Source organism: Lates calcarifer, linkage group LG9 (genome assembly GCF_001640805.2).
Source record: "Lates calcarifer isolate ASB-BC8 linkage group LG9, TLL_Latcal_v3, whole genome shotgun sequence".
Taxonomy (NCBI): domain Eukaryota; kingdom Metazoa; phylum Chordata; class Actinopteri; family Centropomidae; genus Lates; species Lates calcarifer.
The window spans coordinates 1,619,887-1,634,936 of record NC_066841.1 but is presented as its reverse complement, the minus strand read 5'-3'; the positions used below and the strand labels follow the sequence as shown (position 1 = coordinate 1,634,936).

Genomic DNA, 15,050 nt, shown 5'->3' with positions numbered 1-15,050 from the left:
TAGCGTGCTACTACCTACTGTGGCTAATTAATAATACATGTATACGTGCTAAACGAGATATCAGTGTGCTGTGCTTATGCTTACATGTCATTTTTTTACATTATGTAAGATGTATAAGGCAGAAAACACACACACACAAACACATCTAACATTACAGAGATTTTATTGTTCAGGAGACACATTTGAATAAAAGCCAGTTTATTTAATAAAGCACTGATCCATTCATTATATCTTTTAAATATCCATTTTAATTGGGTTCATAGAAGACTCAAGGAAGCACATGAGAGATGGTGATCAACACTGACTTAAATAACGAGCTGAAGAACCAGATTTGGGACAGGATGCCTTTTTTGACCTTATTTCCCTTTAAATGTTTCATTATTTAAATTCTTCATGTGTACATTTTTTTCCAGATCCCTTTGACTTCCAGATACAGTCTAGAACATAATACTCTACTGCAACAGGTATTGTTATTTCATTGTATCTGTGAATATGTAAAACAAGGGTAGCTGCTTTGACACTCGTTGACACACTTGTTTTTAGCCTCATTATGGTGTTTTACTTTCATTTATTCAACCTCGCAGGGTGAATATAAATGAAGATAAAGTACCACTACGTATTAAAACACACCTGGTCACACCACAGTCATTCACTGCCTCTCTGGGGGTAAAGACACCAGTCAGTGTTAAGTGTGAAGGCAGGCTATAAACGCAGAAGCATCAACCACCAATTAGCTTTTTAAAAAAATGTAAATCACACTCGGCACTTCAGCTTTATTAGCTTTGTTTTAACCATTTTTTGAAACCAGGCTGGAGCTTTTCTGATGCTCTTACTTCTCAGCAATCTCCTTCACACAATCTGAGCAATATTTAAATATAATTTCATGATTTTACTCTGTAATAAAATAGCATACTGTTTTTTTTCTTAGCTTGAAACCATGTTTATATGTGAGGCCTTGTACAAATGATGCATAAAAGCACATTTTATTAGGTAATTCCCTAAAAAACGTAAACTTGTGAGTATATAGCTGTGTATTTTCTACATGATCTGTGGCAAAAGCAGATATGTGGAGTGTAGAATAAGGTATTAAAAATAATTACAGTTTAGCTTTAATGCTGCCTTACTTTGTGGAAAATCACACAAAATTACTGTTTTCTTTTAGTAGCAACAAGAGTGTTTTTTAAACTGTCCTTTTATTAAAAAACTAGCTTTATTTGTGGCTCATATACAAGCTAAATTTACTGGAAGACACTAATGATTTTAAAGAATAAGGCTGGTGATATCATATATTTTTATTAGTGTCAACAAATCCAATGATGAAAAGACCAAAAACAAACTTTTAGTTCCGACTGAAGATGTAAATCTTTAAAAACACTTCACAAATATTTAATTTCATCTTTTTAAACCTTAAATAATTTCTTAAAGCCACAGGGCACTGTTGTTTTTATGGAGTGTTACAGGAGTAATCTGTTGGGGATTATTTTAGCAGGGTGGGTGTTTGGGGCCACAGGACAGTGTGGGATTTGTTGACAATAAGGAAAATATACTAAAGAATCACCAGACTTAGACTTTAAGCTGCTGTGATAAGATTTAACTCAGCTTCTCAGCACAGGATGATTAAAATCATCACTTTCCTCCTCCGTTTTATTAAAAACATAAATAAGTTAAGAGGTAAAGTCTCGTACAGGCAGCTGCTGCAGCTCCTGAAGTTTAATACTGATAATTCTGCTTTTGTAAAACTCAGTGTTTAAAGGCCATGAGGAACCTGCGATGAGAGTAAGATGTTTTTTTTAATATATACTGCATGTGTTTGCTTAATCACCAAAGAGGAAGGTCACTTATTGTAACCTGCTTTGGTTCAGCTGGTGATACGGTGAAGCAGTGACAGATTTGGTGCTGAATTCACACACTGCATCTATTGCTCTGATATGAAGTGGACATATGTCTTCATTTCATAATAACTGTGAGTTAGACAGAAGAATACTGTAAACTTTATGATTATAGAAGCCCATTTCTGCCAGGGAAAGAAAAATATTCTTTAAGTTTTGACTTTGAATCTCATGATTTTAATACCATGACAATATTATGATTATTTACTGAGAAAAACTGTTTTTAATTATAATAATGAATTATAAAATTCTGTGTTAAAACTATGATTATTTACAAAAAAATATTACATAATGTGTCAAAGTTATGAGATATTTTGTCTTGATAAATTCAAATTATGAGCTGGTAAGTCAAAATTATAAGAATTTACTATAATATTATTGTTATTATAGTCAGAATGATGTGGCAGGATGTCAAGTTATCACAGTTTTGACAAATTATGAGATATAAAAACTGATATACTACGTGAAAATTATTAGACTTTTAATACTAAGTCAAAGACTTGATAAATACGTCAAACCCATGAGTATTTTTATCTTTTAAACTATATTTACTTTTTATTTTCTTGGCAGAAATGGGCTTCCATACATATTCTTACAGTGTATTATGAATAAAAGCACCTTTAAGTGTTTTTATCTTTTAAATGTGGTTCTATGCAACATTTTATAAACAGGCCTCTGTGCTTTTTAAATGTGCAGAGCTGCATAGTTCAAATTGGCAGAATGCTGGTGACGGACAAACGAGCTGCCCACACGAACAAGGACAGGAGATTTCAAATAAATTAACGGGACATGAAAGTGTTTTTAAATCTCAGTGATTGTTTGTTTTCTCTGCAGGTTTGTCTTTTAATTTCTGTAGGGATTGTAATAAAACCCTCCTTTTTTATTTAATTGCAAACCCTTTAAAACTAAACTCTGTTTTCTATTAACACCTGGAGTTGGGCAGAAAATTTATCGCACACTTTTGTGTCCCAAACCTTCATCTGTGTAGACATTTCCACCTGCTTTTCACTCTGGACTTTGAGCAACATATCAACAACTTCCTACTTTCCATCCCACAACTTGAGTTTACCTTCTCTCTCTGTCTGATTCTGCAAAATCCTTCAGGCACCAAAACATTTAAAGGAGAACAGTCTATGTGCCATCGCTCACTGAGATAAATAAACTTTTTATCTGTTCTCTTCCTGTCAGTCCTCTCACCTGAAGCACATGATATTTCAGCTGCGGTGTGAGTCACTAGTGGTGGTTTTGGTGTGCAGTCGATGGGTCACGAGCCGGCCTCGGGTGATGAACATGGGGAGCATTAAAGAGTTTCTGGGAGTCTGAGGAACCTCGACACAAAGTCCCCGCGTCCAGTGACTACATGTGCTGTAACGCCTCCTGGGCTTGTTCTGTGTACACGTCGTCTTTCCCCGCCCATGAGCCGAAGCCGCCGTCAAACTGCGCACTCCGCTGCGAAGTCCGCTGTTTGTCGCGTGAGAAGAAACTAAACCTGAGACGAGAGTTGAGAGAGGACAGAGACAGGTGTCTTAAAATGGACGAGTCAGTGTGGTTAACAGCAACATGTCTGCAGTGAATATCAGTTAAATGTGAAGCAGTGTTAGAGTTATGGCAAACTACTATTTACCAACAAATATTTATACATTTTAAACTTTTAAATGATTGACAGGGACGTCACTGTATATCAGTACCAGACTCCATTGACAAAAACATGAATTTTAGCGAACAGAAAACAGGAGCTGCTGGAATACTACTGCCTCCATCTGTTAGTTACTGTGTGTGTTTCTGTGATGAAAAAAGTACTCAGCTCCTTTATATTCATAAAATACCACATAGTAACAAACAAACTAATTCATCAAGGCAGTGGTATTCCAGCAGCTCCTGCAGGGTACAATTCCTGTTTTTGTCAATGGAGTCTGGTATTGATATATTGTGACGTTTCTGGTTAAACTAAAAGGATCTTCCTCTTTAATATACAGTTGTCAGACACTTAGAATAACAATCAGTTGAAAAACAAGCACTTTAGTGGACGTACACTGACGTGAACAATCTGATATAAACTGATCAGAGTGGCACTATAGATTAAAGTTTGTTGAGTTGTTGTTTATTAGAAGTATTTTGCGTAAAGAGCTAAAAGCGCTTTAGTTTGTAAATGATTTTTGTGAGTTCAGAGCACAGGTGCAGAGGTGAACAGGTAGTTACTGTGGTCAGTGAAGGAGAAGACGCGACGAGACGACAACAAGCTACGTATTTATTCTGACTGGCTGATTTATAATGATCCACAATCATCCCAGTGGATGACGGTAATGAGACAGCCCCACAATCAGCCAATCAGAATACTACAGAGATGGGACAAAAAGCCAGCACATGCAAAGGGGATGGAGGCTGTTAGCAGAGACAGCGACAGACTCTGAAGCCGACTGAATATATAGAGTCATACAAGCGATATGAGACGTCTGATTGGCTGTAAAGTGGGGTCATCTGGGATCAAACCAGCCGCCACCATCGGCATAATGGCTGTGAAGATCCTGTTACACAGACGTGAAGACACACACACACATACACAAACAAACAGGAAGAGATACACAGAGAAGGGGGGAGGAGGAGGGGAGGGGAGACAGGGACCACATCAACCTCTGTTTGACTTAAAGTTCCCATTCAAAGTCAAACCAAAAGAAGGAGTCATGCCCGAGTTATTTTAGTGTCGACAGAAAAATAAAACGAGTGCAGGCGCGTGAAAACACACTCTGCTTCACCTGCGACATGTTGCCTGTGTGTTCTGTGCATCATGAGCTGAAGCATGAAATATAAATACAGCGAGCACAGAGACGACGAGTGTGTCTGACAGAGCTGAAAGAAGAAACTCACACTCAAGCTGCTCATGCACAGCTGTGGAAATTAATCAAGTGGATTTCCTCCAGGACAGCTATGAAAGAATCTACTTTTTACAGCTCTTTATTTATGGAACAGGTGCAGTTACTAGTTATGTTTTAGATTAAGTTTTTCAACACAGTCCGTGTGCAATTTACTTCAGACATTAAGTTGATTTTTAGAAGTGAAAAGAAGCAGATACAAGTCCTGTAGCAAACAGGCTTTCTTCAAATGTTAATGCACCTTTACTTTACAGTAATTGTGGCATTTGCTAAAGTTTGGGGACCGTGTTAATCCTCTGTTCGCCAGCTGTGAATCCAGAGTTTGACTAAACATGAGCAGATTCTGGAGGCGAACGTGCAGCCAGAGAAGAAAGTGAGAGTGAAAAGAGGCTGGTTTCTACAGCAGACCTCAAAATCTACCGTGAGCTGAAGCTTTCGGGACGAGTTGACCTGATCGTGATTAAAAATCTGTGTGTAAATCTGCAGGAAAAGTGGAAGAAGAAAGAGTCTGCAGCTGCCACAGGAAGTGTAGGTCATTAGGAACTGATTTACACCCGACCAAAAACCCACTTACACACACTAACATCTGGGGTTTTTGGTACAGATCAGCAGTCACACCCAGGTCTAATTAATCTGCAGTAGTCACAGGTATTTATCTGCTTCAGCTCCGATCGGCTGTGATGGAAACATGACATCGTCCTGGTTACAGGAAAGGAGCTAATTTTATCCGTTTTTTTAAAATCCCGCACTAATTTTGCTGAAGATACAACAGCTTGTGTTTGTTTTTCTGTCCTTTAAGCTCACGACATAAAAAGTCGGGTTTAATTCTTTCCACTTCAAAAATCAACAACGTGTAATTTCTCCAGAGGTGCTCAGACTGTTACACACAACTGTAAAAAACATGATAATATTTAAAATAAAACACATTAAAGATCAAACCAGTTGTTTTTGGACCAAAGAGCAGCGTCTCTGGCCTCTCGTCACGTTTCATTAGTTACAGGTTATTAGCAGCTCCACCGAGGAGACGTTTCCCCTCTGAACGTCTCACATGGCTTCATTTAAACAAATGTTTAACTACTGCTACTTTTACATTTAGATGACAGTCTAAATGAAGATTACAAACCTCTGATCTGTCACGTGAACCAGGGGACAGTCTGGGATCTAACAGGTTTTACTGAGCTGCTGTGTCATTTGGTTTGATAAACACAGGATGTGGGCGTTTGTTTGAGCTGCTTCCTGGTAAAAATCTCCAAAAGCTACTTTTTTGTTGGATACAGCTAAAACACAACTGCTCTTGTGCTTTTAATCTAAATTTGGTGTTTATACATAATGACATTTTGTTCACTAACTCCATGTTCACTGCAGTAATCTCTCGAAGTATGTGATTACAGTAAAGCAGCCTGAAGCAGAGCCAGATGTTTGGTTCTGCTGGTGAAGATTTCATTTGCATATTTCTTGAAGAGAATGGAAATGTTTGAGCGTGCAGAGACCAAATCATCAGCCTTTACTCAGCGCATGCAAAGCAGTCTTTAAACTCAGTGCTGACTAACAGAGTTGTGTGTGTTTTCAGGAGCAGATGTATCTGAGTGAGTGAGTGAGAGTTCAGGCATGTGAACTGAACCTACAGGCGTTTGATTCCTGACTCTGGCTGTGCAGCAGATCGGGAGCGAGTCCTCAGTTCAGGCGAAGGAGACGGAGACGGAGTAACAACCTCGTCTTCTGTCTCATCACTGCAACGACAGAGCAGCATAATCATCATGCACACGTTAAGACTGGTTTGGTTTACTGACAACAAGAGCCAGCTTCAGAGTAAGAGGCAGTTATCAAGCGACTTCCTCCTGCTGACAGCAGCAAAGTCTAAGAGTAACCTAAACAGAGCTGAATTATCCACAGAGGTCTGCTCCTCTCCAAAACAAACAGACCAGCTGATTAAAGCTGGTTAAAACACTGAATAAGAGAGTTTGATGTTTAAAATCAGCGTTTCTTCAATGGAATTTGGTGGAGCTGAGCGTTTGCGCAGTTTGTTTCTCTGATAATTTCAGATCCAGACGTCTGACGACTGAAATCCTTCATCTGGTTGAAATATAGAATTAAAAATCACTAAGATCTAATAAGTGTTTATTAAAAATGAAGCTTAAAACTGGACAAAAAGGCGACCAAATGAAACAGACCTTTACCTTAATTAAATTACAGAAGATAAAGATATTTTTTCAAAGTTTAACTTGTCATCGTTGTGCGACGATAAGATTTTTTTTCTCCAGATTAAAATCGGTGTCAGTACCTTTTGTAGTAGGCCAGCTCCTCCTGCAGCAGGAAGACTTTGGCCTTGAGCTCGTTCCTCTCGTGGAGGACGTCCCTCAGCTCCTGCAGGGTGAACCGGGGCCGGTTGGGGTCCTTTGGGTCCAGGCCTCCTCCGGTCTCCTCCTCGCACAGCGCCTCCTGCCGAGAGAGAAACACGCGTCACGCCGAGGAAACGAAGTGAGGAAGGAAGGAAGGAAGGGGGAGGGCGGAAAGGAGGAGAGGATACCTTGGTAAAATATTGGAACACAGCAGGCATGTCCTCATCGCACATCGCCTCCTGGTGGCAAACGTTGAACTCTAAGTCAGACACCGAGCCTTGTTCCAATACGTTTGTTTAGTTCGCCCTTCCCTCCAGACTTTGAGCTAAAACCCCGACTGTTTTTTAAACTCAGCACAATGAGACGTTCACTGTCACCGTTAAACAAACACGTGAAAGATCTCAACACCACATGCAGCTGAACACTGAAGTCACTCGTGCACTGAGCAAAAAAAACAGACCAGACTTCTTATTAATGTGTTTTCTACACACAAAGTCCAACTGAAATCTTCTCAAGAACTTTTCTGTCTGTGCTTTTCCTCCCTGCATCAGTTAAAACGTATCCGCTGACCAGAAAGCACAGAATCTGTCTCTATCTGGTCGATTAGATCTGTTATTATCTGAACTGAAACTGAGCTGCAAACCACAGAGATTCAAGGTAGAAATTCACATCATCACCTGCAAAAGCCTGAAAGTAAACAAACACAGGTGACGTCTGCAGGTAAGTTTACATGTTTACATAATTAACTGACATCAGCAGGTCACTTTTCTCCTGCTTCATTTCAGTTGGACTTTAAACTACCGTTTTTACAGTCAGTGTTTCAGGGTTAAGGCTCCGTGAAGGGAAAACTTCATGTGCTGTTAGAGGCTGAGCTGTCGGAGTGATCTATATTTAGAGGGGTCATCGGTGCAGTCGTCCAGAAACGTCTCACCCAGTTGGCTCAGGAGGAAGGAAAAAACCTACTGACACTCTGTTAGTCCACAAACACCCATGCAGAGTCACTTCAGAACCTCTCATGGGTCAGACAAATGTTAGTCCACCAGCTTTTTCTTTTTCTTCTTCTGGGGAGGAGTGCAGGTTTGGAGTTAAGAGTCGGGACAATCACACCACTCTGCTTCACTAACTAGCACTCTCTGCTGCATTACCCAAAGCAACACCGCCTCGTCCTCAGCCTCCTCATCCAGGGGCCGCGGGGCGGGGTCAAACCCCCCTGACATCAGCTCAGAGAGGTCGGGTCTGTCCGACCAGCCCTCAGCCCCCAACACCACTGTAGCAGCTCTGCCACGCTGCTGGAGTAAAAGACAGTTTATCATCTGTTTACTACGACTTTTAGTAAGAGTGTGTGTGTTTATTCAGATGGTTTTAAATGGAAAATGACTGGTTTTCATTTCCTTCAAGTGTTTTTGGCAGTGTAAGGTTGTTTAGTTAAGATACTATCAGCCTACTACATTCTGACATGTAGGAAAACCACAAAAGGAAACAACATTAACGATGGTTGAATCAGATCGAGCTGCTTCAGTTTCAGGGTTCTGGTCGCTGCGCACGGTGCCTCACTATCATGGCTTCCTGAGACACATAAAGGCTACGTCCATGCTAATGTTTTAGCTTGGATTTAGACCAAAACTCCAGGGTTTCGTTCTAATTTTAGTTCAGCAGAAACAATGACGTAGACGCCCACGTTCATTATCTTGTAGTGTGTACTCTGCTTAAGCAACAACCTGCTTCCAGTTTACACCTGAACACGTATGCCTAGCGTACGTGAAATTGTGTTTGTTACCTCTGCAGGTGAAGGAGGCTGAGGCGGGGGCTCTTCAGGATTCTGGGGAGGCAGCTCTCCTTGGAGTCGCTCCCTCAAACGTGTGATTTCCTGCCGAAGGGCGCCGACTTCTTGGCCCCGCGCCTGAGCGCTGGCCTCCAGTTCCACCTTCTGTTCGATCAGGGCTTTCCCCTGAGCCTCCACCACCGAGATCTTATGACGCAGGTCGTGGTTGATCTTCATCAGGCGAGACTGCTGCTGCTGGAGCTGCAGAGACACAGACAGAGGGGATAAGACACAACAACAGGAGATATGAAGAGACTAAGTGAGAGTAGAGGCTCTTTAGTGTTTTTAATTACGTCCAATTAAAGCTGGATTTCTCTCACGGACAAATCAAATTAATCTTGTCCACACAAGGTGAAGTGAAAGTGACGTTAACACCTTGTTACGAGGCCAAATGCAGAACAAACACCACAGTCACTTGTGTTATTTCCTATAATGCCACCTACTCAAAGTCTTTTCCATATCAGACATTTTAACCCAGCAGGAAAATCCAGCCTGGTTTCAGATCTCTGAATCACCAACCACACTTTTGTTTACTGATTCAAATCAGTCTGGAGTTGTGCCCTTTGACGACCAATCAGAAAAACACTGATATAAACATGGCGATAGCAGTGGATGAGTTTATTGCAGCTTGTTTTAAGGCAGTTTACAGAAATACAGACATTTTAAATCTGCATTTTTTGGAACACTGTGATAAATATAAGGCAGGCTACTCTCAGCGACTGCTGTACATGAAGAATGACGTAGAAATTCAAATTCAAATTCATGTGATATGACTCCAAGCCAAGACAGGGCAGCATCCTTGCACACCTGAATGGATCATGCCACGTTCAGGTAATTTTGTTTGAACCAAAATGATGAAAAGCCGAGTGGAAAAACCCATTTTTTCATTTATACTGATACAACCCATTCAGCTCGTTCTGTATTAAGTTATTTAGCTAATAATGCGATAAAAGAAGCCAATTTACTAGTTTATCTGGTGTTAGCACCAGGGTTAACACTAGCAGCATTACAGCCATTGTTAATGTCAATAAATACACCTGCAGTTAATTATTATTAATTATTATGTACTGGTTGTTGTTTGTTTACAGTATATACATCATTTTTTGTCAGATATTGTTGTTTCTGCCTTAAAAAAAGACATTTCTCTACCTATCTAATGCTAAAAATAGCAATTTGTGTGTTGCTAAGTTGCCCAGTGTTGAATTCATCCAGACTTCTGTTGCTTTACATGGAGTTAAAGGTGCTGTATGCAAGTTTTTTGCTATCGCTACATAGCTAAAGTTAGCATTAGAGCTTTAACCATTGTTGTGTTTGTGAGACAAGAGGTTAGAAAACTTCGCACTATCGCAACGTATTATGAGACGGGATGGGACAGGGCTAGCTGGTTAGCATGCTAACTTCAGTAGAGGAAAAGAAGTGATAGAAAAAGAAGAAAAAAATCTGGCATTGTTTTCCATCGTTGGAGAAAACTCTCAGCGAGTTAAGGGAGAAGTTTGATGCTGAACTCTTCTCCACTGGTGCCTAAACAGCTGCTAATGCTAACATTAGCTACGTAGCGATAGCTCGTGTGTTGTAAATGTCGTCTTACTGCTTCTATGTCCTCGTTTTTCAGCGTGAGCTCACGGTCCTTGGCTCGAATCTCGTCTCTCTGCTTGTCCACCACCTCTTTGAGCTTCTTCATCACCTGCCTCTCTCTCTCTGTCATACCTGGGAACCACAGAGAAGGGGACATTTTGCACAGAGGGAACCCTGATTTGTGCGCGCGTGAGTGCAGCAGGTGTGGTTGTACACTGAGGCCGGTCTGTCTCCAGTGTGTCGGGGTGACTGTGGCCTCTGTGTGCGAAGCCACGAAAGAGCCTCTGATGCCGAGACAAGACTGGCTCGCCGTCAGACGCAGAGAAGGCTTCCTTTGTGTGTGTTTGTGTGTCTGTGTGTGTCTGCGCAGCAGAGAGGGACAGATAGGAATGTGAGACGTCCTCACCCTCGTGCCGCTGCAGGTCCTCCTCGCTCATCGGGTCTTTGATGGACATGTTGGTGAGGAGCGTTTTGTTCTCCTCCTGCAGCTGAGCGATCTGAGAGAGGAGGTCCTGAGCTTCTCCTCTCCACACGTCCTCCACCAGCTCCAGCTCCTGCACACAAGACGGACGTTAGACAATATTATACGACACGTTATCAACCTCATCTTCTACCTAAGGCCACATTTTTATCACTGTCATCTGTGGTTCAATGTAACTAAGTACATTTACTCAAGAGGGAACGATTGCCCTTCTTACTCCATTACATTTATCTGACAGTTGTAGTTACTCAAAAAACATTTGCAGTGCTGGATTTTTACTTGTAATGGAGTATTTTTAAAGTGTGGTACTGGTACTCAGCCTGACAGAAAACAGATGAGTGGATGATGTTGGTACTTTTACTTTGGAAAGAGTATTTTCATATGCAGTACTGGTTGTGTCACTTAAAAACCTAAATGCAGGATAGAGAATATTTTTACAAAGGCAACGGTACTTTTACTTATAATGGAGTATTTCCTTATAGTGGTACTGGTACTTTTTACAAGGGTATTGGTACCTTTTCTTGTAATGGAGTATTTTTACAGTGTTATGGATACTTTTACTTGTTATACAGTATTTCCTTACGGTGATATTGGTCGTATTACATGTAACTGAGTATTTGCTTCTTGCTGCTACATTACAGTAGATCAAATGTTTTTGGGGTTGATGGACGTTGGATGACGACATCTCGAGCTCAAGGACAATTTCATCCCCATTTTTCTGATGTTTTATCAATGAAACAATCAATCGATTAATAAACAAAGTGATCCACAGATTAACAGATGATTAAAATAATCATTTTACAACTGTGACATATGTACATTTTACATTTTATATAATGGAAATACTGCACAGCCCAACTACACACTGATCCCATACACACTTTTAAATGCTTATATCACACATTTTAGATGAACAGATAATTCATTTGCAACTATTTTAATAATCTAAAATGAACTTTTTGATGATTTTTTAAGCAAAAATGTATCAAAGTTATTGTTTTCAGCTTCTCAATGTGAATATTTGATGCCATTTTTGTCATTTATAATGGTAAACACAGTAGAATAAAATTAATTGATGCCTCTTGTCGACCCTGACCCACAATCCCACACTGGATTTTTTTTAGCACCATGAATTTTTACAGTAGATGTGACAATTTCCATGTGAAAATCACTCTCACTCTCAGCAGAAACATCCGTCACCTACAGAAACGTCCACTTTATCACAGTCATGAGACTCAGTTAATCAGTGAACCGCTGACTGTGTTCACCGCGGCTCCGTCACCGTCACGAGAAACTCACATATGATTTTGTTTTTTTTTTAACGGCAGCGAGCAGACGGACTGTCAGGTCGATTTAAAACCACAGCAGGATTCCCACAGTGTGATCTCAGCTTTGAAAGAACTGTGGTTAAAGTGAAATGTTCAGGTACTTAACGCAATAATTTCTACTTCACACTCCTGCTTCACAACACTTCAGAGGGAAATACTGGACTTTTTTCTCCAGTACCACCTCAAGTTTCTTTAAGTTTTTATACAAACCGTGTAATAAAATACAATTAATTAATAAAGTTGTCAATCTTTCCCGTGTTGCTGTGTAGCTTTCAGAGATGGAAGAAGTATTCAGATACTTTACATAAAGTCAAAGTACCACACAGTAACACAAACACTCTAACAGGTGGCGTTTCTGGTTAAACAGAAAGCTCTGTCTCTGTGGAGATCGTGTGTGGTACTTTTACTCATGTAAAGGATCTGATTACTTCTTCCACCACTGAAAGTCACACACAGGTTTCATGGAGTACACAGTAACGGTGTAATCTTGGATCCTCGTCATGATTTGATGACTAATTGGAAACAATCACACATCGGACAGATTTAACTTCAGTGTGAAGAGGAACAAGATTTTCCATCGTCTCTAAACAGGAACTGGGTGAGTTAAATCCAGTGAAGTAATGTAACTAAGAGGGAAAGATTCTACTTTTTACTCCACTACATTTATCGTCAAGATTTTACACACAAAACATACAAATAACTTTACAGTGGTAATAATACTTTTACGTAAATAACATTTTCAGTGCAGGAGTTTTACTTGTAATCAAGTACTCTTACAGTGTGGTACTGGTACTGTAGTGGCACCTGACAGAAAATGGATGGACAGATGATGTTGGTACTTTTACTTGTAATTGAGTATTTCAATGTAGTAGTGTTGGTGTTTTTGCTTGTAATGGAGTATTTCATTACAGTGGTATTGGTACCTTTTCTTGTAATGGAATACTTCAGAAGTCAAATTGGTACTTTTACTTGTAATAAAGTATTTTCTTGCTGTGGTATTAGTACTATTGCTTGTATTGAAGTACTTTTTTACAGTGATACTGATACTTTTACTTAGATAAAAATTAAATGCAGGCCTTTTACTTGTAATGCAGTACTATACAGTGTGGTATTGGTACTTCTCCTCTGGTTAAATCACAGTCTGAGAGGAAACTTCGTGGCCCTGGTTTGTTTACTTGTTTTCTAACAGACAACAACAACTTGTCAACAAATAAATAATAAATCTCATTCAGACAGAGAAACACCGTCAGACCTTTCTGTGCCTCTTCTCCTTCTCCAGCCGGTCTATCCTCTCCAGCCGCAGCTTGTCCAGCTCCAGCCGCAGCTCCTCGGTCTCCGGGCTGATGCTGCTCCGGCTCACCATCACCTCTAGGATCTCCAGGACCCGCACCACTTTGGGCATCAGCCTGGACAGAGCCTCGCAGCCGTACTGGTCTATGATCCGCTCGAACTCCTGGCCCACCACCGCGGCGATGTCGTACACGTCCATCACCGTGAGGTCGGCCACATTTTTCTCCAGGGCCGACCCGGAGTCCTCCATGTCGGGATATTTCGGCCCTCCCCGGTTTCCTATTATGTTTCCTTCGCCACCGCAAACTTCCTCCCCCTGGAAGAACAATTCTTGCTAAGTTACACTTCCTCTTCCTCTGCCTTTAAAACCCCGCGAGCAAATAACCACTAAAGCCACAAAAAACACCGGAGCTACCGCTTGTCTATCACCACCGTCTGAGTCCGGGCTTTAGTTTGATTTATTTGGGGTAAATATCGGCTGTGTCCCATCGCTGTCCTCCCTGCGCTGCGACAACTCCTCCAAAATAAAACCGAACACTTCCGGTTACACATTTCACAATAAAACCGCCACCAAGGAATGAAATACAATTTGTGATTTCAAGCTGAGGTTAGAAGTGCAATGCTGTACCCGGCATATGAGCCAATTACCCAGGGAAAAGCCTCATTTACTACATATAATTTTATGCTACTTTACACAATTTCATATAGAATATTACTTTATGTTAATATATTTCAAGTCAAACCCATTTTATTTATATAACGCTCAGGGTGGGCAGCCATCTGCTTCGGCAAGCTGTTATTAAATTTAGTTATAATTGGTAAAAGATAATATATTCCAGAGATCAGGTGTCTCTCAACAGCAGAGACACTGCTGAGTCTCTGTGGTTGGAGATTAGTTTAATATCATATTACTTTATGGTGTAAACAGGGCTGACAAAATAACAGAGTAGTAATGTAATGTGTACACTTCATAAAAGTGAGATTAAATCTAATTATCTTTAGACTGAGGCATGAAAGGTATCCATACTCTGGTTGTAGTACACACATATTTAGGATAAAATGTAACTGAAAACAATTATTAAGCACTTGTACTTTACTTGAGTATTGCTGATTTGTGCTACTTCACTTTTATACTATTTTATCTAACAGCTGGAGTCATTTATAACATTTAAAATGAACATGTTATTGAGAAAATGTGTAAAAAGCTTTGTAAATATCGCTAAAGATCAAACTAGTGCCTGTCTGAATCGTGCTTTTATTTTGAAGGAAAGGTCATCTAATTCCGGTGTGTTTTCAACCTCATTTTTTCTGATTGACGCGCCTCCTGTTTGGTCCCTATGGGAGTCTACAGTGGCTACTTCCATGGTGGTGAGATTGCAGTTTGTATTGCGCATGACAGGAATAACAGACAGATGAGGTTGCTGTGAGAATTTACTTCAGCGTGAAGAGACGTTCA

General features: G+C 40.4%; 1 protein-coding gene across 6 annotated transcripts; it reads right to left on the bottom strand.

Annotated features, from left to right (window-relative positions):
- Positions 1–146: 146 nt before the first annotated feature.
- Positions 147–14,135, bottom strand: rilpl1 (Rab interacting lysosomal protein-like 1). 6 transcript variants are annotated; one of them, XM_018696909.2, is made up of 10 exons: positions 13,557–14,135; positions 10,902–11,049; positions 10,509–10,627; positions 8,876–9,121; positions 8,244–8,387; positions 7,287–7,337; positions 7,041–7,198; positions 6,385–6,489; positions 4,327–4,414; positions 3,232–3,378 (listed from the first exon to the last, which is right to left on the bottom strand). In XM_018696909.2, exons 1-10 carry the CDS (start codon positions 13,842–13,844, stop codon positions 3,373–3,375), a joined length of 1,353 nt encoding a protein of 450 aa, XP_018552425.1. In that variant the 5' UTR covers positions 13,845–14,135; the 3' UTR covers positions 3,232–3,372. The 6 variants fall into 6 exon arrangements, with proteins under 6 accessions (XP_050928711.1, XP_018552416.1, XP_050928712.1 ...); XM_051072754.1 differs by lacking the exon at positions 4,327–4,414 and having other exon boundaries at positions 147–3,378; positions 8,244–8,384; XM_018696900.2 differs by lacking the exon at positions 4,327–4,414 and having other exon boundaries at positions 147–3,378; positions 13,557–14,134.
- Positions 14,136–15,050: the final 915 nt, after the last annotated feature.

Excerpts from the sequence above, each read along its gene's own strand:
- rilpl1 (XM_018696900.2), bottom strand. The coding sequence starts at position 13,844 with ATGGAGGACTCCGGGTCGGCCCTGGAGAAAAATGTGGCCGACCTCACG. Across the intron at positions 8,388-8,875 it reads AGCCTCCTTCACCTGCAGAG|CAGCGTGGCAGAGCTGCTAC; the intron begins GTAACAAACACA and ends CTTTTACTCCAG. Across the intron at positions 7,338-8,243 it reads ACGAGGCGGTGTTGCTTTGG|GAGGCGATGTGCGATGAGGA; the intron begins GTAATGCAGCAG and ends GTTTGCCACCAG.